This window comes from Haemorhous mexicanus, chromosome Z, assembly GCF_027477595.1.
Source record: "Haemorhous mexicanus isolate bHaeMex1 chromosome Z, bHaeMex1.pri, whole genome shotgun sequence".
Taxonomy (NCBI): Eukaryota; Metazoa; Chordata; class Aves; order Passeriformes; family Fringillidae; genus Haemorhous; species Haemorhous mexicanus.
The window spans coordinates 35,622,565-35,649,603 of NC_082381.1; the positions used below are offsets into that span (position 1 = coordinate 35,622,565).

The 27,039-nt window shown below is 42.0% G+C and overlaps 1 protein-coding gene across 2 annotated transcripts in view; it reads right to left on the reverse strand.

Annotated features, from left to right (window-relative positions):
• LOC132322532 (3'-5' RNA helicase YTHDC2-like) overlaps positions 1 to 18,138 on the reverse strand; it is a 30,487-nt gene extending 12,349 nt beyond the window's left edge. For both annotated transcript variants that reach the window (XM_059837034.1, XM_059837033.1), the window contains exons 1-17: positions 17,652 to 18,138; positions 17,297 to 17,387; positions 14,956 to 15,152; positions 13,009 to 13,205; positions 12,202 to 12,368; positions 9,304 to 9,406; positions 7,993 to 8,149; positions 6,113 to 6,220; positions 4,869 to 5,017; positions 4,355 to 4,490; positions 3,831 to 3,957; positions 3,505 to 3,570; positions 2,363 to 2,541; positions 2,092 to 2,188; positions 1,924 to 2,011; positions 1,758 to 1,838; positions 754 to 836 (exon numbers count right to left, since the gene is read on the reverse strand). In XM_059837034.1, coding sequence (XP_059693017.1) covers positions 754 to 836; positions 1,758 to 1,838; positions 1,924 to 2,011; positions 2,092 to 2,188; positions 2,363 to 2,541; positions 3,505 to 3,570; positions 3,831 to 3,957; positions 4,355 to 4,490; positions 4,869 to 5,017; positions 6,113 to 6,220; positions 7,993 to 8,149; positions 9,304 to 9,406; positions 12,202 to 12,368; positions 13,009 to 13,205; positions 14,956 to 15,152; positions 17,297 to 17,387; positions 17,652 to 18,123 — 2,498 coding nt within the window. In that variant the 5' untranslated portion in view covers positions 18,124 to 18,138. The remainder of the gene's footprint in view (positions 1 to 753; positions 837 to 1,757; positions 1,839 to 1,923; positions 2,012 to 2,091; positions 2,189 to 2,362; positions 2,542 to 3,504; positions 3,571 to 3,830; positions 3,958 to 4,354; positions 4,491 to 4,868; positions 5,018 to 6,112; positions 6,221 to 7,992; positions 8,150 to 9,303; positions 9,407 to 12,201; positions 12,369 to 13,008; positions 13,206 to 14,955; positions 15,153 to 17,296; positions 17,388 to 17,651) is intronic.
• Between the last annotated feature and the right edge of the window lie 8,901 nt (positions 18,139 to 27,039).

Consider the following 27,039-nt stretch of genomic DNA (forward strand, 5'->3'; position numbering starts at 1 on the left):
AAGTGATATAATTTTTTTGCTAACTTGGCATCAATCCAAATCTCAGCCATCTTGTGCCATAGGGAACCTAAGTTGCAAACTTTGTTTCTTCCTCTTCAAATTTGCCAGTCAGAAGTCTCGATGTAAATGGTAAAATAAAGACCCTAAAACATATGAATGAAGGAACAGAGACAGCAAATGCTCACAATTCATGCTCAAAAACCTGGAGGACAATGACAACATTTTATCTCCAAAGAGGCATTTGTTGCTATCTACACACATAACTTCTCAGCCCTCACTCACTACACTGGGAAGAGTATGATCCTGAGCACCTTGATGAATATGCAAAGTCATGAATACTTTGGAGATGGTCAATAAGGAGTCACTGCTCAGTGTCTCTCTAAAGAAGGGATGCCAGGATATCAATTAAAAACTAGCAGTAGGCAGTCCTTTGCCCACAGACAAGTTACTGTGGCTGCTGGTGCTACATGGCAGGAAGAGGAATAAAGCTCACAGGGGTACAACAACCTACACCTAATGTAAGTTCTGGGAATTTCTTGAATGCCACTTTTCTGTGTCTTGGGAAATCAGTCCAAGAAAATACATGCTGACTCTTAATTTACTGCAGAGAGGAATTGTTAGCCATTGTTCAACATGACACTGGACTAGCCTAGAAACATTACCCAGTGTGGCTGCTATGGGTTTGCACTTTACTCTGAATATATGGGATGGTGGATATCTGCAAAATAAAAATCAGGATGAAGCATTTATTACCTGCCTTTTCTCTGGATAGCACTGGCTTTTGAGATCCACACCATCTTCAGCATTGTAACACAACTCAGTGCATCAAAAGACTTCTATAAAAGCATAGCAAGGAACATAAAACCATGATTACCACGATACATGAAATAAAAAGTTATTAATAAGCTTTTAACAGAAGTTCTTTGAAAAACAGAAAAAATAATTTGAACAAACACCAGCAGCTTCTGGCACAAAGGTATGCTCTCCTTTGAGTACCTCCTTTCAATTGAATTTATAGTACATGTTTTGCATTATCTTTGTGCTATAGTTTCCTCAATTGAAGTTCTCTTTCTAGTCTCAGTAGGTAATTTTGAACCAATAAAAGATACAGACTGTATTTTGAATTACCACAAATCAGGAAAAAAACATGTTGATGTATTGATTAAAGTCTTCTTTTTTGTCTCACTTGGAAATCACATCCTTATTTTCTTACATTTGATGCAAAGTTCCAGAAAAACTGTATTATCATAGGAACTTTAGACATTTGGCATGTATCTCCCCTATGAAATGCAACTCCATTTTCAAAGACATAGGTCTTAAGCTACCTCATCATACTATCTCTCCTTTCCTTCACACATAATTTGGGAATGGGCATTCAACACATCATAAGCAATACTTAAACTTAATGGCTTTGATTTGGACTTGATGCAATAGTAGGACAAAGGGAACTCCCAGTGCTCTCTTAAGTCTCAGGAAGATGGTGGTCTAAACAGATGGACTTGTTCTACAACAACTAACAGAAATTGTAAATTTAAAAAAAAATACATTAGCATATCAATCTAAAACGGTTTTAACAAGGTTTATTAACAGCAAATTATTTACAGTATTTGTCATAAAACAAATGTCAAAACTTCTGTGATCTTTGTTACTTAACATGCACTAGCTGTCCGCCTACTATAAGAAAACAGTACTCTAAAACTCACAATAGAATAACACTAGGTAATTTACTTGTCACAGTAAGTTTTAACGGATCATACCTCTTTCACCTTGCCTGAGTCAATAACAAATACAACATCATTGACTGTTATGCTGGTTTCTGCTATATTTGTAGAAAGAATCTGCAAATAAAACAACCAAAACTATAGTTAAAAGCAAAGACAAAAGAGATTAATACAATACCTGACTAAGTCCTCTAACACTTACTATTTTGCGCACACCAGGAGGTGAACTTTTAAGCACTTTCTTCTGATCCAAAGTCTGCATATTTGAATGAAGCATGAAAACCTGATATCTAATGCAAGACAAAGAGCACATATAAGGATTTTTAAAAGACACAATGAAAACCTCAACCATAGGAACCAGAGGCTTTACCTGTGCACATTGTCAGCAAATCTCCTGTCATCAAAAAGAATACGGTCCCTCAGGCTAACTATCTCATCATATCCAGGAAGAAATATTAAAATCGCTCCTGAAAAAGAAGGGGGTTGAAGGAGTTAAGCAGCAAATTCACTTAAAATACACATCAGTACTGGGCAGAGTAGCATTTGGGAGGTTTTACTTATTTAGTGTTTCCAAAAGAAGGGCAGGATTCATCAAAGGCTCAAAGTACAGTAATTTAACAGGAGTGTGTGTTTACACTTACCGGTCTCAGAACTATGACAGATGTTATAAAGTAAGTGCATAATGAGGTCAAGATCCACTTTTTCATCATCAAAACTGTGATGATAGGCTGTCAACAGTTCTCTGTCCTCTGCACTAAGGTCATTACCACTTGTTCGGACCAGGGAACTTTCATCCAGATTTCCAAATCCTGCTGAAGCACTAAAATAGAAAAAGGCACAGACCAGAGTCAAGGCTGTTTCAGGTTTGCATTCACCACCAGCTAAACTTAGATCAACACCAACAAGACTAGTCCTTTCAAATTTCAATTTTAAAGAGTAGCTGAACAGCATCTCCAGAATACTATTACTGTTCACTGATTTAAGTGTAATCCAAGCATGAAACTTCAATTTTTAGCATAACTTTAATTTTCTTACTCTTTATTGAAACACAGCCATAAGCAAAGTACCAGACTTCAAAGTATAAAGACACTACTTGTTTACCTGTTAAATAAGAAGTATTTAGAAGAAATGTTTGCCCAAACGTTTTCCTCACATGAACAGGTACTAAACAAACAGAAATGACACTAAAAAGTGTTCTAAAAATACTGGTCTCTACCAAATGATAAGTGAACTATAACTGCAAGGTAATCAGAAACCAATTCTTGAATGACCTAGCGTAAATGTTACTTCTATTAAATTTCTTTAACATGACTACTATGTATAGGCAATATGATGTCTATACATAGTATATGTATAGACAACAATGTATAGATAAAAACACAACAGGTTTGTTTCCTAAATAAGCATCTGAAATTAAAATGGTATATGGTAGAATCATTATCTCTATTTATCTAAGTCAGTATATTCATATCCCGCCAAGTATAATCATGATAGCAAAGCCCACATCAAAATGATAAAATATAACAATATGAAAGAAGTCTACACCACTCTAACTATATCTATCCTAGGATTTGCGCAAACATAATCAATGAAATATAGTGAATTCAAACACTTTTTTTTTAAAGAGCATCTTTTTGAAACCTTCCTGGTCTCAAATAAATCCTGCTACTTAGGTCAGATTTAAAGGCATAAAAAGCTAAAAACTGTTCTGTTTACAAGACAAAATGCAAATTTCCTTTCAACATTTCCCTTCAACTGTTTCTGCAAAGTAGTTATAGCTTACCTGTACGATTCCAACAGGTCAACAACCTCTGTCTGTCCAAAGTGCTTAGCCCAGTCCACAGCCATCCTGAAAGAATACACAGAAATCTTTTTTAAACTTTTCACTTCAAAAGACATACAGCCTAAAACTCTGAATCAGGAATTCAATTTATAATTTCCAGAATAAAATGTGTTAAACAGAAGTTAGAAAATGCCCCGAATGTCAAAATTTACTATTGCTTACAGTAGTCTATTAAGTTAGAAATTTCTTTAACATTTAAACTAACTGCTTTCTCATTTGTATATTGACAAATGAATCTATGTTTTGGTTTGTCTGTTTGTTTTTACCAGCCATTAGATGATCTGCAGTGGATATTTGCTCCCATACTGATCAGCTGCTCTACTTGACTCAAAAAGCCTCTCCCTGAAGCAATCATTAGTGCAGTCACACTGGTTTCACTGTGCCTATAATCAACTGAAAATTACAAATAAATAAATAAATAAATAAATAAACAAATAAACCAGCAAACTGAATAAAAATATTCTTACTTTTTCCCCTAAAAGTGGTATGAATGTAGTTTACATGATGTTTAAAATCTAGGCCAGAGAGAATTTGTTTTCTGACTTCCTCCCACCACTCAGTTCATATGAATTTAACACTACTTTAGACACTTTAACATGTGTTAATACTTCAAAACAAGTACAAACAAAAAAAACCTGAACAATTCATTAATTCTGCTAATTCTATTCCCTTTTCCAATAGGCATCGGAATTCAAACCTAACAATGTTTGAAACTGGAGATAAAGCAGCCACAGAAATTCAAGTCATTTTGCTATTGTTTTTTTCTCATGTTATAAGATAACAGACTTACCACTGACATTTTCATTTGAAATGAGATGGAACACCTGAGCAAAGGCATCAATATCTTTATGCAGCCAAATGTCAGAAAGACAAGAATCCATTTCTTTTATTAACCATGGTTCAAGACAATTAGCATCTTTTTCAGTCTGAAGAGGAAAAACAGTATTAAAAGGTACATGTCTTCCAAGATTTATCTTTATTCTCATATATTACACATGAAAAAATTCAAGAGTTGCTTTTCCACGTAGCAAGCAGAAATCCAGCATTTAGGTACCAGTTAAGCATTTATTGTATCATGCAAGTACTTTAAGCAATGGCAGTTAGCTATTTAAGCTGAAGAGAAGTTGTGCACAAACCATTTTAAGTGAAAAGCACACTTTGGCTAGAGTAGTTCTTGATAATTTAAAAAAAGTCATCTATAAAACATGTTAATACCCTGAAAGAAATTCTACAGAACTAATATCTTTGGAAAACAGTTTTTAAAGCAGATTTAAATGCATCTTCCAACCAAAGGAAAAACTTACCAGTTGATTAAATACTGCGTCACCATCATCACCCGAAAGACTACACTCTTTAGCTGCCTTTGGGACAAATCTTGGTCTCTCAGATTCCAGCTTACTATTATTTTCTTGAGCAGAACACCACTCAGTAAGAGTGCTTTGCTGTTTTTCTTCTGCAATGCATAAAGGATTTCCATTAAAAGTTTTACAGCCACCCTAATTATCCATTAATTTCAGTTTTTAAAAAATTGCAATATCTAATTACAAAGTTTAAACTGTTTGATCTCTTTTTTAATCTAGAACATTGTTACCAGTCCAATATAAATTCCATGATAAGGGCACGCAAAGTGCACCACAGCAAAAATCTGCTATAAGAACAAGGTAAGAAATACCACTTGGTTGCTTAAACCATTAAGCCTGCAACTTGCTGTATTCAAACGAGATTCCTAAGTAACTTCTACACAATTCTCAATCCAGATGTTTCTTCAGAAGTGAAATGCCAAAGAGCAGTGATATAACTCTTGCATGTAACAACTAATGTTTGTGTACCAGAAACAGAAACAGTAGAAGCCATCAGTGCCCCAGCTGAGCTTTTCTACCCACAGTGATCAGAGCTGAGCACCACAATAAATGTGTAGTAAGGACTGCATGTTACAGCTTTGGGGTTGGCCTTTTCAAAAATTTTTTTAATACTCATGAAGATAATTACTTTTAGCAGTCAGGAAAACTTCTCAAATATCGTGATCAATATACCGAAATACTTAATCAATTGAAAAGACCCCCCTATATTTGGTTCAAGTGTGTTACTGCTCCTTGACCTAAATATGTTAAAAGCATCCATGTCAGAAGAATGCACATAAAAATGTTAATGGTAGAAACCACTTCTGTGCAAGACATACAAAATCCTGCCTTCTCTAATGGCCGCACTTAAATTTGCACCTAATGTCAGCATATTGTATCTTACGTTTCTATACTGTTCACGTGGGCAAAGCCCACACATGTATGTAATTCTACTTCACAATAATTAGGAAAAATACAACATTTATCAACTAAAAGAAGTAAGAATATAACCACTGAAAGTAAAAATAATTTTTTAATCACAATTTACATCAACAATGTAAACACAAGAGTTTTAAAGATACGTGCTGTCATCTAATCACGTCTCATTTAACAATCTGACTTAAGAATTTAAACAGAGAATCGTTTTACTTGTTCAATCAATCAATTAGACTCATTGTCAAGACACAGCAATTAACAAGTCCACCAACCTTGCTGCTTCTCTTTTTTGTACTTTACCATCTCTTTGTTTGTATACCCAGTACTTCGTAAAATGTCCTCCAAAAACATCTCTTGAACTTCAAAAGGTCTTCCTTGGACTAAAAGCAGAAATAATTCAAGAAAGATTAGATCTTCCCAAGCTTTGCTTTAAGAACATTAGTTCTTAAAAACACTTTTTATAGACAGGAAAGTGAACTAAACATGATTAGGGCCAGATTTAATGAATTCTTATATTCACTGGAAGGTCTTGTAAGAGTATCTTCACTTGAGATTATCTTCTTTAAGCGATTGGGACATAAGAAAAAATTCAAAAAGGAAATGCCAGGTGCACACCATGTTTTTCATTAACCTCTTCAATTCTATTAAGTGTTGATAGCAAGAGAGATAAGATTGAGTTATTTACTACAATTTTATTCAAATGAGAAGAAAATAGTCACTTTTGTTTAGGCGTACAGAGAAGAATTCACTGTGTCAGCCACCTGAATTACTCAATATAAGAGCAATTAAGACAGTTTTAGTGTAAGATCCCACGAGCAGACTACCATGTCTATATTCAACTACCTCCTTCCATGAGAAGTATATGAGGAGCTGAACTTCTCTCAATGTCTTCAATTACTGCAGCAAATTTTGGCTTTCCTTGCTGACTACTTCCCATGGCCTCTCTCTCCCAAGAACTTCCTCTAATTTCTCTTTTAACATCACTGTTTTCTAGACCTTACTTATGGATATCAAATCATGTTTCTGCACAGGAAGAATTCTATTTTAGGTTCCTTAGCAGACACTTACCACAACTAAGTTCAGATCACCTAGGACTTACCTCTCCTTCAGAAAGAACAAGCTACAGCTCACATATTTTTAGAAGCTGTCATAAAGGAAGTCTTCTAACACTAATCACAAACTCTGTGCTCTAGAGAAACCCATAACTAAAAAATAATGGTTTCTGTGGTCAGGATTGCGTCAACTATACTGCTGAAGAATCAAACCATTTTCATTATATTAATAAAGTAATAAGCAAAATTGGAAAAAGCATCTTTTCATTTGTGATTATCCCGTGAAATCCAGTAAGAGATAACAGTAAAACCAGTGCTGTAAACTGAATAAAGAGACAGTAGCCAGAATTTCCAAAATAAATCTTTTAATCTAAAAGGATGAGAAGCTGCGAAAAAAGTAAACTGGAAAGCCATACAAAAATTACAATGAGGTTTTTCTCCTCCAAAAAAAATTGCCAAATATTAAAATCAAGTGTAACTTGAAGATTCATGCCTCCAACAAGCCGCAAACCTTATTTTCCTAGGCAATAATTTAAACCTGAAAACCAGAAATGAACACTTTTATGTGTAAATAAGAAAGACGAATGCTTTCTCATTAACATCCCATAAAACTAACCAGTGACTTGTGTAGAAAATTCTAAACAAAGCAAAGAATCGTATGATTAAAATATACATCCCAATTTGCCTGAAATGAATAGATAAGAGTTTCTGAGTTTTATCCTCTAACTAGTAGCAATCTCTGAAGCCAGAATTACAATCTACTGGACTATACTAATAGATATCACACTCTTGTAAATCCTAGGGTCTGTAACGCTACACAGACCTGCATTTTAAGAACATTATCCTCCTTGAACTGAACACAGAGGGGACCAGGACATCCCTGCATTTATAATATATCCATTGATAAAAACACTTCCCTCTGAGGTAGATGAAAATAGTTAAGAAGTAACAAACATAAGTAAACAAGGAACAACCACTGCTGGTAACTGGAAGTGCATTTATCACGTGCCTTGACTCAGAATGGTTTGGTACAGCTCAGTTGAGACCTAGGAGTCTCAGGGCAGGTATACTGAGATTTAAGAGTTTACTTAAGTACTTACTGTGTATTACTGGGCAACATCCAAAATACCTAATAAAGAGGTCTGCATCTAGAGCAGCACTAGAAATAATTAGTTTTAAATTGGCTTGGCTTTGCAACACATCCCTTAGTTTAATTAGTAAGAAGTCACTGAACCTATCCCTCTCATGTACTTCATCCTGTATGAAAGAAAAACAAACAAACAAACAAACAAACATGTAAACATCACAGATCCAAGATCATAATTTTTCACAAATATGATTTTTTTTAAACTAAAACATGTAATTTGGTGGTGCATTGTAGAGGTAAAAAATGCTTAAGTTTAACTTAAGAAGGACTTTTTTAAAATCCATCCAAAAGTAAAAAAATACTTCAAAAGGTTTTATAATGGTATCAGAGTAGACTGCACTGTAATTCACAACCCATCAATGACCTTTATTTCAGATATCTAAAAGAGCATCTGAAACTTCTCTAATTCTTGCACTTGAATCTCATTTTCAAGATAAAACCACAAACTGCAAATCCTAAAATCTTATTTCACTAAAAAACCCTATATGATACCACATAATGATAAAAAAAGATAGATTTCTTGGATCCAGTAAATCACAAAGCTTATCATTAAGGCACATGTCCGACTAATCACCTTTGCCTATCTTTTGTTTATTTTTATATTCTGAATGTATGAATCAAGAACAAGATTTGCAGGCTAAAGTCAAGAATGCACAAACCATTCTTGTGCTTTTTTCCTCCTCAGTAAACAGACAGCTACCTAAACTTACCATGGTTTTTTATGTTTCAGCAGTGAAGAACTTGCAGTAAACATTCTGGTTCCACTGACTTATCAAACTCCAAAATAGGAAGTTCACATAATCATACATCAACACAAATAATTTACTAGAAATTAGACTACATTTTATATTGAAAACATTAGGCAAACAAAGGGACTGCAAACTTGGTACAGCAAAATCAAGTACATGATAACAGAAATTCTGACACACTTATACTGAACCTTCCTAAGGCTTTTCTGCTGACAGAGGAAATTCAGAAAAATTATGACCTCTACCCTCCACAATCACATCACAATTCCAAAATTAACTGTTGACAAAAACCTAATATAAGATGTTTTTGCAAGAAAAAAATAAAACCATAAACCCCAGAAAAATATGCACATTACAATAAAAAAAATCAGTAACTCTTTAAAGTTAATTCAGATTCTAACTTAACAAAAACACCTTAAATGTCCAGCAAATAAATACAGAAAAACTAGGGGCTCATCTTCCAATTAAGGAACAACACATACTGCTCCATCTCACATGAAATACAAGATCCTTACCACAATAACATGTGTCACGGTTGATAGGGTGCTGTCTCCTGACATCAACGTGCGGAGCAGTATGCCATTAGTGCAAAAGGTTACCAGTGTCTTTGGAGAAACCCTAGTGAACAGTGAACAAAGATGCTGCTGCTTTTTTCACCATTTAAATGCTGCTAGCTTTCCACTATTTACTGAAAATCAAAGACTGAAGGGCTCCTCACCAGAAGTGGAATCACAGTTCTGTCACCAAGGAGTTCATGCATACTATTTGTATAGAAATTATGCCTGTTCCCTAAGAGTTCCTAAGGATTCTTAGTGCTAATGCTCAAAAACTTCTGACAAGTGATTAATAAACAAGGAGAGATTAATTTTTTCTAAATTCATAAGCAAGTGAAACAGAATCTAGAGAACCTCGCCATGCTGTATTAATTTACTGGAAAATTCAGTGTGGACTGCCTTGAAAAAACAGGTTACAATTCTTCCAAATACCCTCAGATATAGTCTTTGTCTACATGTGGTAGGTTGACCTTGGCTGAATGCCAGGCACCTACCCAGGCTGCTCTATCCCTCTCCTACTCAGCTGGAAAGGGGAGAAGGAATTCAACAAGAGGTTCAAGGGTCAAGGTTAGGACAGGGAGAGACCACTCACCAGTTACCATCATGGGCAAAACAGACTTGACTCACACAACTTGGTTTAGTGTATTACCAATTAAATCCAAGTCGGATAATGAGAAATAGAATCAAGGGCTACAAAACCTCCCCCCACCCCGCCCTTCTTCCCAGGTTTAACTTCCTTTTTTTTTTTAATTCCTACCCCTCAGTGCACAGGGGGACATGGAATGGAGGCTGTGGTCACTTCACATCTTGTCTCTGCTGCTCCATCCTCCTCACTGGGGGGGAGATTTCTCACACTCTACACAAATTGCTCCAGTGTAGGTCCCTCCCATGCGGTGCAGTCCTTCAGGAACAGACTGCTCCAGCATGGGATCCCCATGGGTCCACAAGTCCCACCAGCAAAATTGCTCCAGTGAAAACTCCACTTTCTGTGGGGCCACATGTCCTGTAAGGAGCCTGTTAAGGCACAGGGTCACAACCTCATTTGGGCAGCCACCTGCTCTAGTATTAGGGTCCTCCACAGGCTGCAGATGGACTGCTCCACTGTGGATTTCCATGGGCTGCAGGAGAACATCCTCCCACACAATTGTATTCACCATAGGCTGCAGGGGAATCTCTGCTTTGGCACCTGGAGCACCTCATGCCACTCCTCTGGCACTGACCTCGCTGTCTGCAGAACTATTCCTCTCAAACATCCGCAATCCTCTCTTTGTACTGCTGGGCAGATTTTCTTCTCAAATACATTGCTCCAGAGTCATGCCCACTGTTGCCGATAGGCTCAGCCTTGGCTAGAGGCAGGTCTCTCTTACAGCCAACTGCCAGAGGCTTCATCAGACACATGGGAAGCTTCTTCTCACAAAAAACACCCTCCTCACTACCATAACTTTGCCATACAAACCCAGTACACTATACTTGACTGAATCTCAAAGAAATAAGTTGAATCTTTTCAAATGTTTTGATTTTTCAAGAATCTAAAATTCTTTAGAAGTACCTACTACCTGTGGTAGTGCTAGCTGTGCAAGTAAAAACAGCAATTACTTCCTCCAACATTGACACTTTAAGTACTGAAAACTTCCACAAAAATCTGTAGAGTACTAAACAAAGGAACACACATACATATGTCTCTATTTCAAGTATGGAATTCTTTTTCCACTTCAAAAATAATCTTACATGTTGAATTTAGGGAACATATCAGATGGAAGTGCTTTACTTTTTTGATCTCTTCTCTCTTTTTCATCAGCCTCCTAGAAATCACCCCTACTGTCTAACAGACACTAAACCATAAAAAAACAGATTTCTGTGTAACTGAAAATACCTCCATCCAACACTTTCTGCCAAGACGGAAACAGTGCCATCTCTCCCTTTTGATCTTTCTCAAGAGAACTCTTCGGTTGTTCTGCACTGCTTCCAGTAATTCTTCCATCTGACCTATACTCCGTTTTTCTTCATTCAGCATAATTCTTCCACACAATAATCATCCACCTTACTTGCAATTCATCTTTACTCACTCTTCTGATGCTCTTCTTCTAGCCTTGTGACTGACCTTCAGTATGCATAACAAAATTCAACTTGGCTTTGCTGTTCAAGTGCATTCACTTTCGTTAGAAATGTATTATCTTCATCCATATAAGCACCATACCCAGCCATACCTTTTGCCATCTTCCCCTCACTTGTATCCCAGCTGCTGCCCATTCCTGAAAAGCCCATCATTTACTCAATTCAAAGATTTTAGAACCCACACACAATCTTCAGACTTTCATCCATCCCTGCTCTAATTTAGGAGCAAATTCCTCAGGGCATCTAGAATTTCTGCTTTTGCTTTAAACATAAAGGATGAAACAGAATAAATTTAACATAAAGTAGATTGTTGAAGCTCAATATCAGTGTTCACTTTCCAGTTTTGTTGTTTTCCCTCTTCTGTGCCCTATAAACTCTCCCTACATAGCTTTTGTCACAGCATGCTGTTCTTCCTAGCTATTTTCAAATCTTGCAGAACTTTTGGATTTACCATTGTTAAAAGTAGAGAGGACAAAGATATCCACACAGATACTCCCTAGAAGAAATCAAGAGAAAGCACTTGCAGTTCAGTTCTATAGAACAACTCACTGCATGAAACTGCATAATACAGGAGAAAAACCATCCTTTTCAACTCTTAAAAATTCATTACCCAAAATAACACATCCTACTTATCCTACACAGTGGTATTTTACTTGGCTGCAACCCAAATACACTGTAGTTTAAATAACCAAGACAAAAAACACCAATACCAGACCAAATGACTTTAAAAAATGTCATAAGTACCTGCTTTCTAATCGGATCTGATAACCAACTGTCTGGCCAATCTTTTCTCTTCTTTCTGCTGCCACTCTTTCAGCCACAGCAACTGCTGCCAAGCGTCTTGGCTGAGTGCAAAATATACGGCAGGGAGTTCCACTTTTGTGACAGTCATCAAGAATAAACTGGGGGATCTGTAAAGAAGTGGTTTAAATGTGCTTTTCAGTTTGATAGACTCAACGTTTTTATCACAATGAAACACTTTAACTACACCTCAGTATCACACACCGTGCAAAATTATTCACAATAGGATTATCATTGAAAATGTACCTGAAGTGGCAAAATGGCTACAAAAATCAACTTTGTCTATTAAGTTTCATCTCTTTCAAACAAAACACAACAACACCAAAAACAAAAAAACCCAACCAACCAAAAGTTGAAGCTTCTCTCCCCCGCTCCAGGGAAATCTATGTAAAAAACCCAGTAGACAATCTTTCATTGTAATGCGGTAATACTCCAGATACTAGGAACTAGCTTTAGAAGGAAAAGGGTATACAAAACTGTAGCTACTTTCCCTTCAATATTCTATGATTATTTTAAAGAATAACTGATATCCATCAGATAATTGTGCAGAATAATTTATGCTTTAAATATGTATCTGCTGGTTTAGTATTGCAAAAGCAAAAAAGTTAACTGGAACACTAGACCTTGAACCACATGGGAAAACAAAAGCCTTAAAACTAGAATAAAAAAACTCCTTATTACAGAAATATTACAGATTTTTCATCAGTTTTGTATAAACACGGTTATGTTTTTTATTTCACTAAAACGTACTTGAGTAGTTTTTCCTGATCCAGTCTCTCCTACAATCAAAACAACTTTATGGTCCTTTATTATTTTAACAATTTCCTCCTGTTTTTCAAAAACTGGCAGTGATTGCCTGAAGGAATCAAACTCTGATTCCCTTCTTTTTACAGGAACCTGGGGGATACCATCACTAAGTTGTCCACTTGTCTTCACTTCTTTGTTTTCTGTGAAAAGAAATCAATGAATTATAAACGAAGGTCATTAAAACACTGGTTAAAATTGTATTTAAAAATGAACACTTCTGATTTTATTAGCATCCCTGTTGTTAAAGTGAGAAACCCATGACACATTTAAAAGTGATTTTCACGATAACACATCATGTTACGGTGTTTGAAATAAATACAGTTTAAAGAATTTTTTTACTTTCATGGAAATTTTAAACTGAATTTTCACAGTATTAAAACTGAATTATCACAGTACATTGCTGAAGTTAAAAAAAGGCATGAAAAGCTTAAAGAGAAACTAAATCAGAGAAAAAAAGCCTTGGCCTTCGTATCTGTTTACACATTCTCATCTCAGGAGTTTGCCTACAAAAATCCAGAGAGTTAAACATTTAAGTTATTCCAAACTGATAAGTGTGTTTTCCAACAAAAAGACAACTTTACTGTGATTCACATGCCTTCTTTCACATCCTTACTTGTCTTTGAAGACCTCCTTTCAGTCAGTCTTACATAACCTAATAGCCTAGTCCATAGGATTAGTCTTAACAGGGACTAATTGAAACACAATGTTTTGAGAGCCCTGGAGCCATGCAGCAAAGTGATGTATCAGAAAGCAATGCATAAGTAGCTAAAAAACTTGCAGTCTTCTGAGGAGGCTACTTCAACATCAGTATGATGCTGAATAGTAGTTAAATGCTACTCTATAATTCCTTAATAATTATTTTTCAGAAGAATGTGAAGCTCACTGTCAATGCAATTTTAATGCAATTATATAGGCATAATGCAATTATTTAATGCAATTAACAGATTCACATATTAAATTCCAAACACTGTTTTACCAAGACAGACACCAACTAACAGATTAAAAGAGCCAAAGACCACTCTGGAGATGTAAAGAAAGATAAAATTTAAATTATTCATTAAATTATACCCTACTTCCCTAAGAAATTGCTTTTTGGTTCTTTTATCATAGTTTCCCTCTGTTCACTAAACAATTCTATTAAACAAATGAAAGAACTGAGAAAGAACACTAGCAAAGGAAGCACTTAAAGAACGAACACAATGAATCAGAAGGCATACTGCTATGTTCTCTGTTCACTACACCCAGCTTTGTACACAGAAGCATAACTTTTACAAACATAACTTTAAAGTAACAACCATGCCAAAAGCATTATTTAAAAAAACCCATCTTATATCAGAAGTTTGTCTTCAAGAGGACTTTATGTACTCTAGAAATCAAGTAGTTTACATAATAGCTGAAGTTTACTTAACAGCTCCTACAGACTGAATCTATTTTGGATGACAAAACAAAATACGAATTCCTTCTTTTATCAAGGATATGAATTCCTACAGGCACAACAGACAGTCTCATTTTCTCTGAAGGGTATTCTTACACAGAGTGATGGTAACACCTGTCTCTTTATTCTTACCCCATGGAACTTGCAGGAATCCACATTTCCCAACTGTATTTAAAAAAAAAAATATGGTTGAAGTTGTCTCAAAGAATGAAAATTAACTTGGTACAGGGGAGACATTGCAATGTGGCTGTCACAACTGCCTGGGCATCTTATGACACGGGTTTTAAAATAATCTATATTAACAATTACAAGACAAGAAAATTATTAGCTTTGTTTAGTAAGAAGAGTGTCAGTTAGGAGAGAAGAAGAGACACAAAATAGAGAGGTTTGTTTTGTGGGTTGTTTTTTCAACCTGTTGATTGACAAGTCCATATCACAAGACACACAGAACATACCAGATTCAACAGCGCATGCATTTCCTTGTTCTGTCTTTGGCAGAAGCTCTGTTCGTTCTTTATTTGTGACTGGAAAATTTCGAATTAAAGTGCAAATAGCATGTTTTGTACCAGGAGTTAAGGCACAAGTCATTACTGCGCATTTCAGTCCCGATCCATTCTTTTTTCTTACAGTTAGGTATCGATTTGCTCCTTTTCTGGGAGAAAGGAAAAAAGGCATTTCAGGAATAAGTCAACTAGTTACCTTCATGTAATGATCTTTGACAAGGTGACTTTAAGCTTATTTTCAAATATAATATCATAACAAGAATCCTCTAAATAATGTCCTAAATAGCATAATGAAGACTCACAATAATCATCATCAAAAGCAGCTTCTATTCATGTGAGGTAGTGCAGAACAGACGCTGCAGATATCGGATGACTATGCCCTGATTATCACCGCATCTGTCTCCCAAAATACAGCCAGCTCTACCAATCATTTTATCAATCAATACTGAGAGTTGTGATATCAAAGCGAATTTAAGACTAACTTGAAAGATTTAGAAGTTAAAAATCAACAAATAAAAATAGACGAAAAAGCTCCCTGCTAGTGGCATTCCAAGCCTTAACAAAATCCAGAAAAACGTATCAGATCTCAGGATGTTCATTATCAAAGATTTATTATGTAGAAATGGAGCCAAAACACTTAACCATAACACTGACCTACTTCTCAGTGTGAACTCTTGACACCAAAATGCAAAGAATCGTCATAAATGTATTTGAAACTGAACTAACTTGTGCCTGGGCTACAACTGACACATCAACACTTTCAAAACAAGTTCTCAGGATAAGAACAGGTCACACTAAGAGCCCAGTGACCTGTCCCTGGCAAGGGTGGAAGACTGGTGTATGTATCCAGGTGCCAGCAAGGGCAGCCTCTGTGAGGAAAGGCACAACCACCTCCAGCAGCCCCTGGTAAAAACGACTCTGTCCTCTTTACATCCTCATTTCAAGTACTTACATACACTGCTGAGACCCCCTGAGCCTTGTCTTCTGTAGGCTGAAAAGTCCTAGCACTCTGGCCCTTTCTGCATAGAGGAGATGCTCCATCCCCTTCACCAAGTTGCTGGTCCTTCACTGAACTCTCACCAGCCTAGGTCTCTGTCCTCCTGGTGATCCCAGCCCTGGACAGACACAACACACTTGGTGTAGTCTCATCAGTGCTGAGTAGAGGCGAACTATAACCTCCCTCTGCCTGCTAGCAACACTTGAACCCTCTACTATGCTTCCCAACAGAAACACTCTTTTGAACAAGCTATTCTAAATTCCACCTGTCAACGCAGGAGATTCCATGCAAAACCTTTGAAAACACATTAGTGCAGGGAAAACAAAAACAGGAAGGATCTTTATGAGAAGTCTTTCTTATGCACACGAAGCCCTCAAAACTGCATTACAAACTAGTACGTCATGTGCTGTTTTACTCAGACATCAAGCAAAGCACAGAGACAATTATTTTTATATTTACTTTTTAAAGTTTCTTCTCTAGTACATTTCCTCATGACTGTTATGAACAAAAAAAGGGTTACTCATTTTTTTGTAAATGTTGTGGAATTACAGGTTTAACCAGTTCTGGCAGAGGAGTGCTTTTGTTGGCTGCATGTTGTAATCACCTGTTAAGTATCAGGTCGTTAGCCATCTATGGTTGAGAATTCACTCTCTTGTATCAGCATCACCCGGCTTGCAGCCAGGTGGGAGGATGGCATCCTCCCCGCTAGACGGTGGAGGGGAGGGGACCAGGAGTTAGTACTCAAAATAAGTTTAGAGCCAAGATGCAATGGGGCAAGCCCCCATTCCAAACGCAATTAATAAACCCCTAAACCGGCGAGCCAATATGGAATTTAGGGATCAAAATAGTGTCTGGACATTAAGGGAGAAGTCCAGAGTCAGCAGAGACGCTGAAAACCTTAAATGGCCCCTCACCACAACTTCAGAAGATGTTGGTTGGAGCCAGGACCCAAGAATGCAAACTCAAGAGCTGAGAACCAGGAATATAAACACCATCCTGCTCTCGTGAGGACGAACCCCCCCAGCTCTGCCGCCTGGGGGACAGGCAGCCTTTTCCTCCTCCTCTGAGTCGCTCCAGGGAGCTGCGACAGCGAAACTGCGGGTGTATTGGGCCTCCCAACCCTGAGCTAACACTTTTAATAAAGGCATGAAAAAGGAGGGAGATCTCCTGCCCTGTTTATTTCAATTTCACTGCAGGACAAGATAAAAACACAGACCGTTTTAACACTGATTACGAAATCCCATAAATTTGCACCAGAAAGAGAAAATAATACAGAAAAATAAGAGTCAAACTTACCCTTTACTCTTCGATATCAGTCCAAGAGAATGACAGAGCCGGTGAACAAAAGCTCTTTCGGTTCTACTGAAAGAAGACGGAAACTCCATTTCTGGAAAGAGAATTAATAAAATAAAAACCCGAGCACAAAAACTCAACAGGCAGTATCCGTGACGTAAAGACCTCGGCGCCGCGAGTTTATCAGTCCCCAAACCCACCAGGCTCCCCGTGCACAGCGGGACTGGTGGCAGCGCTGTCCCCGGGCACCCGTGCGGGACTCGGCCGCCCCGGGGCAGCGCGGCCGCCCGAGATGCTCCTGCCCGGGAGAGCCCGCGGGCCCGGCTGCCCGCCCGCCCCGCGCGGCTCCCCCACGCACCCGTGTCCTCGCTGTAGCGGAACCGCTCCAGAGCGAGGTTCACCGCGATCTCCACCTCCTCGTCCACACGGATATCCCTTAGACCTTTGCCGCCTCGGCCGCGGCCCGGCGCGGCGGGAGCGCCCGAGCGCGCTGTGCCCGCGCCGTGCTGCCGCGGCGGGACGTTCTTGGGCCGCGACATGGCTCCGGCACAGAGAGGGGGCTCCGCCACACGCGGGGACCACAGGCGCTGCCCCCGACGCAGCAGCGGGGCCGGGCGGGCGCGGCGCCGTGACGTGTGCCCAGCGCCGGGCAGAGATCGCACCGGCGCGGCGGCTGCGGGAGGCGGAGCCGCCCTACACACGGAAGGAAGCGCCTGGGGTGGCTCTGTGCCCGGCAGAGCCTTACAGAGTGTGTTGTGGAATCCGTGTTGCGTAATAGTGCCACAGTCGGCCGTGACTGAAGAAGCAGCGCGATACCTCTCAGGTATCATGCGATTTCAATGAATGACGTTCCGTGTAGGTGGTAATACCGGAATCCTGTCAGCCTTGTTTGTTTTGAATGTTTTACGGAGTCGTCAAGATTTTCCTTCTCTTTTCCTCTTTTCCGTCTTTATTTCTCTCCTTTCTTGTTATATCTTGGCAAAGTACGGGTAACATTCTACCCCTTGGTCTGTACCAATGTCTGTGGTGAGGACTGGCAGGTTGTTAGTTGTAGAAGTTGAGAGCTTGTTAGCCAGCACTTCTGCAGTTACACAGAAGTACTCGAAGGGCTGTGGCATCTGACGTGCACAGATTCCTAGGTTAGGGGGATTGACTAAGTCTTTGACTGAGACAACTGAGAACTTTGAGAACAGCTAGTGGAGAGGTAATGCAGAAATTAGGACCTCACGAGAGATTGATTGCAACTACATACAGTTGCAGCAGGAGCACCAGCCTGAATTAACTCAGTGGCAGCAGCAGCAGGAGGAACCCAAAGTTCTAATGCCACAACAGACACATAGATACCACATCTTAACACCTATAATCCAAAAATCTAATAGCAGTGTATAATGACGGAGAAAAACGTCACCAGTGTGAGCAAGTGATACACATTTCAAGTAAAGCAGAATATCAATTATGACAGAGAATATTTAGTCACTCTGGCCAGATGGTTTCATGATCAGTCCTATAGAGGGACACAGGCAATATTTATCCAAGTACAAAAAATATGGCCAGCAATAGCCACCACAGGAATTTAGCTCCAGGAATTTATGCCACCACAAAAGAGAATCACAAATGACTGCCCGATTTGACATGAGTTTTGAGGTAGCAGACTGAGCTCACAGTTAGGAGGGTGACCATGGACTGATTTCCATTCTCAGGGAATGCAAAGAGACCCTGCAGACATGCCACCTGTGGCTGGGTGGTAGTAGACCAGCTGTCAGGCCATGTACAAGCCTTTTTTTCAAACAAAAAAGACTTATTCAGGAGGAATAATAAAAGCCTTCTTAAAGAAATCAGTGCTCATCTTATAGCAAATATGATACCAAAATTTTCCAGATAGAAACTTTCTACAAGAGTTTTAAGTATTAGAAAGGAGGCATTCTTTATTGAAGCATGGTGGTCACTTGGAGGACCCTTCCTCTAATTAATTGCCCTGAGTGTTGTGTAAACAGAAGTTTTATCATACACACTGATTTACATAATCAGCTATCCCCACTTACTTGATGTGTATGTTTTACTTTATTTTACACTGTCACACCTCTTATCAGAAGTTCTTCTGTGGTTCTTTGGGGGTCTTCTTCTGTGGTCTTCAACATCTGGTGTCCTTTTTAGGTGGCTGCTCCTCAACCCCCACTTTTGAGTAAGTGCAATATTATTTATAACTCTTGCTTTGTCAGCCTTGCAGAGCTTAGCTGGCATCCTGCTTGTCTTGGAGGATTTCTTTTGATTAAGTTACATCCTATTTTTATTTCTCCAAGGCTATACTGTTCTGTTTTACTGTCCTTATCAAATACAATCAATCAGCTTGCTAACAACACCAAGGTCACATACACATTCATGTATTCACACACAATCCCCATATGAATCATTTATTTAAAGAGTCAGCCTCAATGATCATTGTAGGTCGCTTCCAATTCAGAATATTCTCTGTGAACTTACATCCCAGTTCAGGCCTGTTAGATGGTGATGAATGCTTGACTTAGTATGTTAAAAAGTAGAGAAGGATCAGTCTCTTGATCAATAGCTGACTTTTGAGGATCCTTTGTGGTTTCATATCAATAAATATTTTTGTCCTATGACATTTTTGTTAGCCTTCATACTGTTAAGTTTGTTGCTTGTTATAATGCTGCATAAAAGAGCAGTGGTAAAATGTATTGAGATGGTTTTGTTTCCCTCTTAGTATACTAGCAGGTATGCTCAGTGAAAATATGTGTGTTAAGATATCTAGTCAATGCAGACAGCTCAGTGTACAGCTGTAGTGCCAGCTGCAGACTGGGCTCTGACTGGCAGGAAGCCAAGGAAAGAGATTGTGAACTAGTGCCTTTTTATTTTGCATTTTAATAGTTTCCTTAAAAGGGGTAAAGAAAAGTGAAACTAAAAATTTCCGTAAGAGGAAAGCTGTCCTGTGTGTTGGGAGAGGCCAGAAGCCACAGAATATTTCTATTCAGATGGCCCTGAGTGTTCTTGGGATCAGTAGTGTGGGGACCTCCAGCTTTGTGACCCAACATTGCACCTGCGAGTAGACCAGCTATTTTCCAAGACAGAAGCTCGCCTCCTCCATGCCTCTCGGAGCTGGTTTTGCAGCAGCCTGAATCTGGAGTGAGGATTTCTCTCTCCAGTTCTTAGAAAGTGCCGGGTTTGAGTTACAAGGTTACAGATAGAGGGGCTAAAGTTACATGTCATGCCTTGACGGGCTGGAACAGAGAGGAACAGAGACAATTCACAGAATGACTGGGTTGGAAGAGACCTTCAAGATCATCAAGTCCAACCCATGCCCTAACATCTCAACTAAACCATGGCATTGAGTGCCACATCCAATCTTTTCTTAAACACATCCAGGGATGGTGACTCCACCACTCCCTAGGCAGACCATTCCAGTACTTTATCACTCTTTATGTGAAAACCTTTTTCCTAATATCCAACCTGTATTTCCCTTGATGCAGCTCGAGACTGTGTCCTCTGGTTCTGTCATTTGCTGCCTGGTGAAAGAGACCAACCCCCCAACTGACTACAGACACCTTTCAGAAGTTGTAGATACTGATAAGGTCACCTCTGAGTCTCCTTTTCTCCAGGCTAAACAACCCCAGCTCCCTCAGTCGTTCCTCACAGCACTTGTGTTCCAAGCCCCTCACCAGCCTTGTTGCCTCGTCTGGATGCGCTCAAGCATCTCGACATCCTTCCCAAACTGAGGGGTCAGAACTGGACACAGCACTCAAGGTGCAGCCTCACCAGGGCTGACTATAGAGGAAGGATGGCCTCACTGCTCCTGCTGGCCACACTATTCCTGACACAGGCCAGGATGCTCTTGGCCTTCTCGGCCACCAGGGCTCACTGCTGGCTCCTGTTCAGCCGGCTGTCCTCCAGTGCTCCCAGGTCCCTTTCTGCCTGGGCACTCTCCAGCCACACCGTCCCCAGCCTGTAGTGCTGCAGGGGGTTATTGTGGCCAAAATGCAGGACTCTGCACTTGGATTTATTAAACTTCATCCTATTGGACTTTGCCCATCCATTCAACCATTCCAGGTCTCTCTGCAGAGTCTTCCTACCTTCCAACAGATTGTCACACGATTCTAGCTTAGTGTCATCTGCAAATTTACTCAATACCATCATCCATGTCATTGATAAAGATATTGAACAGAACTGGCTCCAGCACAGACCCGTGAGGGACATCACTGGTGACTGGCCACCAGCTGGATGCAGCACCATTCACCAACATCACAAGGTCAGAGCCCAGACCTTAGGGCATTCCAGCAATTTCTCTAGTCATGGCAGCCCCACTCTGTCCCACCTCACCCAATCCCAGATCTTCTCATGCTCAGAAGGCAACTGGAAGTAAGGTGCTTGCCATGAATACCTCATGCATCCGTTAAATCTCTGTCTGCTCTGCCCACACCACGCCCTTTGCAGAGCCCTGCCCAGGATCTTTCATGCATTCGCACCTGTCCCTTCTGACATCCCACTGTCCCCATTGATCCTCACAAGTGACCTGGAGCAATTCCTGTTGCCTGATCAAGTGGCAGCTGCTGAGCTTGTCATCACCCTAGTGGCACAGCTCCCCAGCACCAGTGCTGTTAGTCTGGCCACATACCCTCCTCCCCTTGGCAGGGCTGAGCCATGTATAAATGACAAGGGTGGCAGAGGGTGGCAGGGAGTCCTAAGGCATAGTCAGAGTACCACAGCCGCTGGGCTGGGTCATGCTGGGGCTGGGGCCAAGCTACAGTAGGGCAGCAAGAGACCCTGAGGGTTTTGGCTCACCAGTGAGCCTGACGGCTGCCTCTCGCATAGACTTCTGTGGGCTCTGCAGGTACGTCGCGGACTGGCGCAAGTACCCATCTGCTCTGTCTCTGTCCTCTTCCAGCTAAAGAGAGCACAAGGGGACAGAGGGAAGGATTGGCATTGTCTCTTTCCCTGCATCCCTGGACTGGTATCCCTGCATACACACTCCTGATGGCCAGCCAACAGTTGGGTTGGAGGGAGCATAGCATTGGTTACTCCACAGGGACCCTCAGTGCTGTCCTGATGCCAAACCACAGCTGGGCTTGGGCTCTCTTGGCCGCCTGGCTCAGGGAAGCACAGGAGCTTGGAGAAGAGCCTGCTGGGCTATATGCAAGAGGGGAGTAGTGTGTGGGGAGCAGGCTGTTGGTGATGAGTGCAGCAGCAGGCAGGGGCCACAGCTGCCTGTGGGTATTGAGGACAGAGCGTCTGTTCAGACGCAGTCTGGGGCTTTGAGGCCACCCTTACCAAGTACTCGCCAAACCTCCACAGCTCTTCTGTCTCCAGAAGCTGCACAAGATTCCACTTCTTCAGGAATATCGTTGCTTGAATCAGGGCTTCCCAGGAGGCCTGCAGAGCAGGGAGATGGCAGAGCATCCCAGGGCATAGGCCCAGCCAAAGGCCAGAAGAAGGCGAAGTGCTGCAGTCTGAGGCACAACAACAGAAGGCAGCTGAGCCTGCTCACAGGAGATACTAGTAGCTCAGTGTCCTCACCTCTGCCACAAACTGGTTCTCATCATACATGTGGAAGAAGAGCGGAATCAGGCTCTGGCGCACACAGTCCTGCAGGGCCCATTCTCCTTCTTCCCCCACCAACTCCATCACTGCTTGAAAGAGGTGAATGGAGAGCAGCTGCACGTGGCTGTCATCCTAGTGAAGAGAGCAAGAACCTCAGAACTGACTGCTCCAGGCCTACCCGGGCATGGAACTGAAAACACCCAAGGAACAGTTTCCTGGCAGCATATCGGGGGGAAGTGGGGGGGGGATGGGGGGGAGATGACGGGGGCAGAGGAAAAGAGGTGGGCACAGACCTTTACGTTGTCAAAGTGTGGCCGGAGTGCCTCAGCCAGCTGCAGAGCGAGGGAACTGGCAATTGGCACATCTCTGTTCAGGAGCATCTCACTTAGCACAGAGAGGGTCATCCACACCACCTCCCTGTCTTCATCTTTAAGCCCCTCTGTGAGGCTTTCAGTCAGGTTTTGCATGCTCTCAGCCTGTGTGGAACACAACAATGTTGTGAAGCCATGAAAGGCTGCATTGCCAAAACCACTCCATCAGTTTAATTCCATACTAATGCCTCAGAGCCCAAAAGCCAAACGCTTCAGCCAGGCAAATAGGGAGTCAGGAGAGCTGAAAGAAGCTTCCCATCTGCTCAAGTCCATCCAAGTGCAAGCTACTGTGTTACTCAGCCCCACGCTGCCTGCATAACTTCAGCTGGGCAGCCTGCCTCTCACCATAGATGGTCTCTTGCAGAGTAATATCAGGCATCTGAGCACCAGGAGACGCATCGCACTGCTCTCCTTGAATAGGTAGATTTGGACAAGTTGTAGGATGCGTCCGTCCCAGTTATCTAACTTAAGGAAAGGCAAGACCTGAAACACACACAGCAGTGAGAGTGTTGTGGCACCACAGCAGCAAGGGACAAAAGGGCCACCTCTGTCCCTCCTTCACTGACTGGACTCCCCTGCAGCCACATCTCTAACAGGGCAGAGTGGTGGGACACAGCTTGACGAGGCAGTGCTCACCATCAGGCTCACCTCAACAAGGAAGGCCATGGCAGCCACCTCCCAGCGTGCCTCCTCTCTGCGAAGAAGCCTGAACAGGTAGCGTGCAATTCGGTAACACAAAGACTGTGAGATCCTGAGCATTGCTCTGGCAGGGGTAAGAAGACATTGTGGACTCTGAGCAGGGCAGGCAGACCTCTCCTGGGACTGACTCACAGAGGCCTCTTCTTTCACCACTACTTCTTGCACAGAAGAGGGTAGAGCCGAACACCAGCAGGCTCATTTCAGGAATGAAGAGGCTGAAAAACCACCCTTTCTGCCCACAGGGCAGCCCTGTCTCCCAGGCTGTCAGTGGCCCTCAATGCAACCTCTCTGTTCCCAGCAGGCTGTCCTCAGTGAGGCCACCTGCTGACAGAGCCCCTGCTCTGTGCCATCAGCACAGAGACACTGGCACTCCTCATGGAAAGAGATGCTGGCACTTTGGGTTGTGGCTTGTCCAGAGCACCCAGCCCTTCAAGAACTGTCCCTCTGCTGCACCATGTCTCAGTGACAAGTCCCTCTCACCCGTGATCACAGGGATTATGTAGACACTGTGGAGAAATAACAGTCGGAGCAGAGAGAATGAGGCTCTCACCTGGCCAGAAGACCCACTGTATGGTGGTGGGTGTCAGTGTTGAGGAGTGTGTCCCAGCCACACTCACGTTCAACTTCAGACACCACATCATTATACTGAAGCTCACAGAGCAATGCTTTCATGGTCATCAATGCAAATCTGTGTGCAGAGCAAAGCCCAGGTTACGCCAGGAGTTCTGGCCTCAGCTCCAAGGGCACCATGGAGATGGGATGACCAGAGTGGAGCACCTGTTGGGGTTCTTGGGCAGGCAGTGCTTGTGCTGGCATCGCTTCCAGAAGGCATTGACTTCCACTGGCATGTGCTCTGTGCTGGAGAAAACTTGGAAGAGCAGGGCCACAAAAAGGTGGGGGAAATACAGAATCAACATCTCGGGGCCCTGGGGCAAGTGAATGATCTCCCACAGTGCTCTGGTTGCCTGCAAAAACCAAAACAATCACAGACCACACTCAGCACCGATTCATCTCTGTGGCAGGGTTCAGCCATGGGAGGATGAAGCTCAGGCACTGATCTGTGCCAGGGCAGTTGCAGGGGGAGCAGCATCTGCCCTGGCTGCCTCTGCACCTGCCACAATCCAGTTTTTTAGAACACCATGTGAGGCGCAGGATACAGTGATGGACGGGGGACAAAGGATGGAGAGATGCCAGAGAGGCAGCATCCTCAAGGAGGATGTGCTTGGGTCTAGCCCAGAAACTCACAGCCAGAGGAAAGACATCTGAGTTGTCCTTATCAGAGGTGGATGTTCTGTGCAGCGGCCAGTCCTCCAGCACACACAGGAGCTCTGGCAGCACCTTCTCCACAATTCTGCTTGAGGATATAATTGCCCTCCACATGGTCACAGCAACTCTGCAGGCCCAGAACTCTGTGTCAGTGGGGTTTTGGCCACAACACCATGGCCTGGCCAGCTGCAGGGTCTCCAGCTGGTCAGCAGCTCTGCCTCTGCCCTCTGCCCCTCTCCAGCAGCACCAAGCCACACTGCTGCTGTGAGTAGCAGACAGCCAAGTGATGGTGCCTCGAAGGACAAGGAAGGAGCACAGCTGCAGGGTCTCGGGCTGACATGCCATTACTTGGAAACAATGGCATCAAAGAGGCCTGAAAATCTTCCTCTTTGTGCTACCACGTGGGACAGTGTCTACACGTTGACGAACTCTCAAGCTGATGAATCCTTATCCCTCTATGCCTGTGGGCCTCATACCTGTCACATGATGGGGCACACCGCAGGAGGGTCACCACCACATCAAGTGGCTGTGCAAGGGTCATCTCCTGCAGGGTCTTATCTAGTCTATGCTCAGCAGACACATCTGTGATGAATGCGAGCCATTGGTAAATGTCCCTCACAATAGTCGGCACCTGTAGGAGACATGGCAGAGAATTCAAGTGCCACTAGAGAGAACCATTTCCCCAGCTTTCCTCAAGAAGTGTTTTCCTTTGCAGTGCACCATGCTGGCCTAAAAAGCATTGACAAGGCTGTCTGTGGCTTTGAATCCATTCTTACCAGGCACTTTTCACCCCTCCATTTCATTTCCAATAGATCCTCGAACTTCCTTTCTTGCAGGAATGTGTTAACTTGAAGCAGAGTTTCCCAGGAGGCCTACAGAACAGTAGATATCAGGAGATTTAACCACTGCTGAGACTACGGAACCTCTATCCCTGAACATGGGCAAGGCTCAGGGCCTTTCCTGGTCCTTAGTGGGAGGATGAAGCAGCTGGGAAACCAACTTCATGAGCCTGGGAAGAGTGAAGAGTCAGCCCCCACCCCAGACACCTAGTACTGCCAGGACAGGAGAAAAGAAGTATCCCAGAACTGCTGCTCTGTAGCTAAGAGGAGGAGGAGGATACAGTGGCCATTGGCTCCACCAGGCAACAGCACAAGAGGCAGCCAAGTCACATCCAAATTGGACACCAGCATTTAAGAAGTTCTAACCTCTGCCACAAACTGGTTCTTGTCATGCAAGTGGCAGAACAGTGGGAACAGGCTCTGGCGTACAATCCTCTCTAGGGGCTTTTTTCCCTCTTCCTCTACCAACTTCATCACTGCTTGAAAGAGGCGAATGGAGAGCAGCTGCACACGGCTCATATCCTGGTGAAAAGGAAGACAGCAAGAACCTCAGAACTGACTGCTCCAGGCCCACCTGTGCATGAAACTGAAAATCCACAAGAGAACAGTTTCTTGGCAGCACCCAGCACCTATGGTGGTGGGCACAGAGCCTTACATTGTCAACGAGTGGCCGGAGTGCCTCAGCCAGCTGCAGAGCGAGGGAACTGGCAATTGGCACATCTCTGTTCAGGAGCATCTCACTTAGCACAGAGAGGGTCATCCCCCTCACCTCCCTGTCTTCATCCTTCAGCACCTCTGTGAGGCTTTCAGTCAGGGCCCACATTGTGTTGGCCTGTGTGGAACACAATGCAATGTTGTGAAGCCATGAAAGGCTGCATTGCCAAAACCACTCCATCAGTTCAATCCCATGCTGCTGCCTCAGAGCCCAGGAGCCAAAGGCCTGTTCTGATGGAGTCTCGTAGATGAACGGAAAGTCAGGAGAGCTGGAAGAAGCCTCTCATCTTCTGAAGCGCATCCAAGT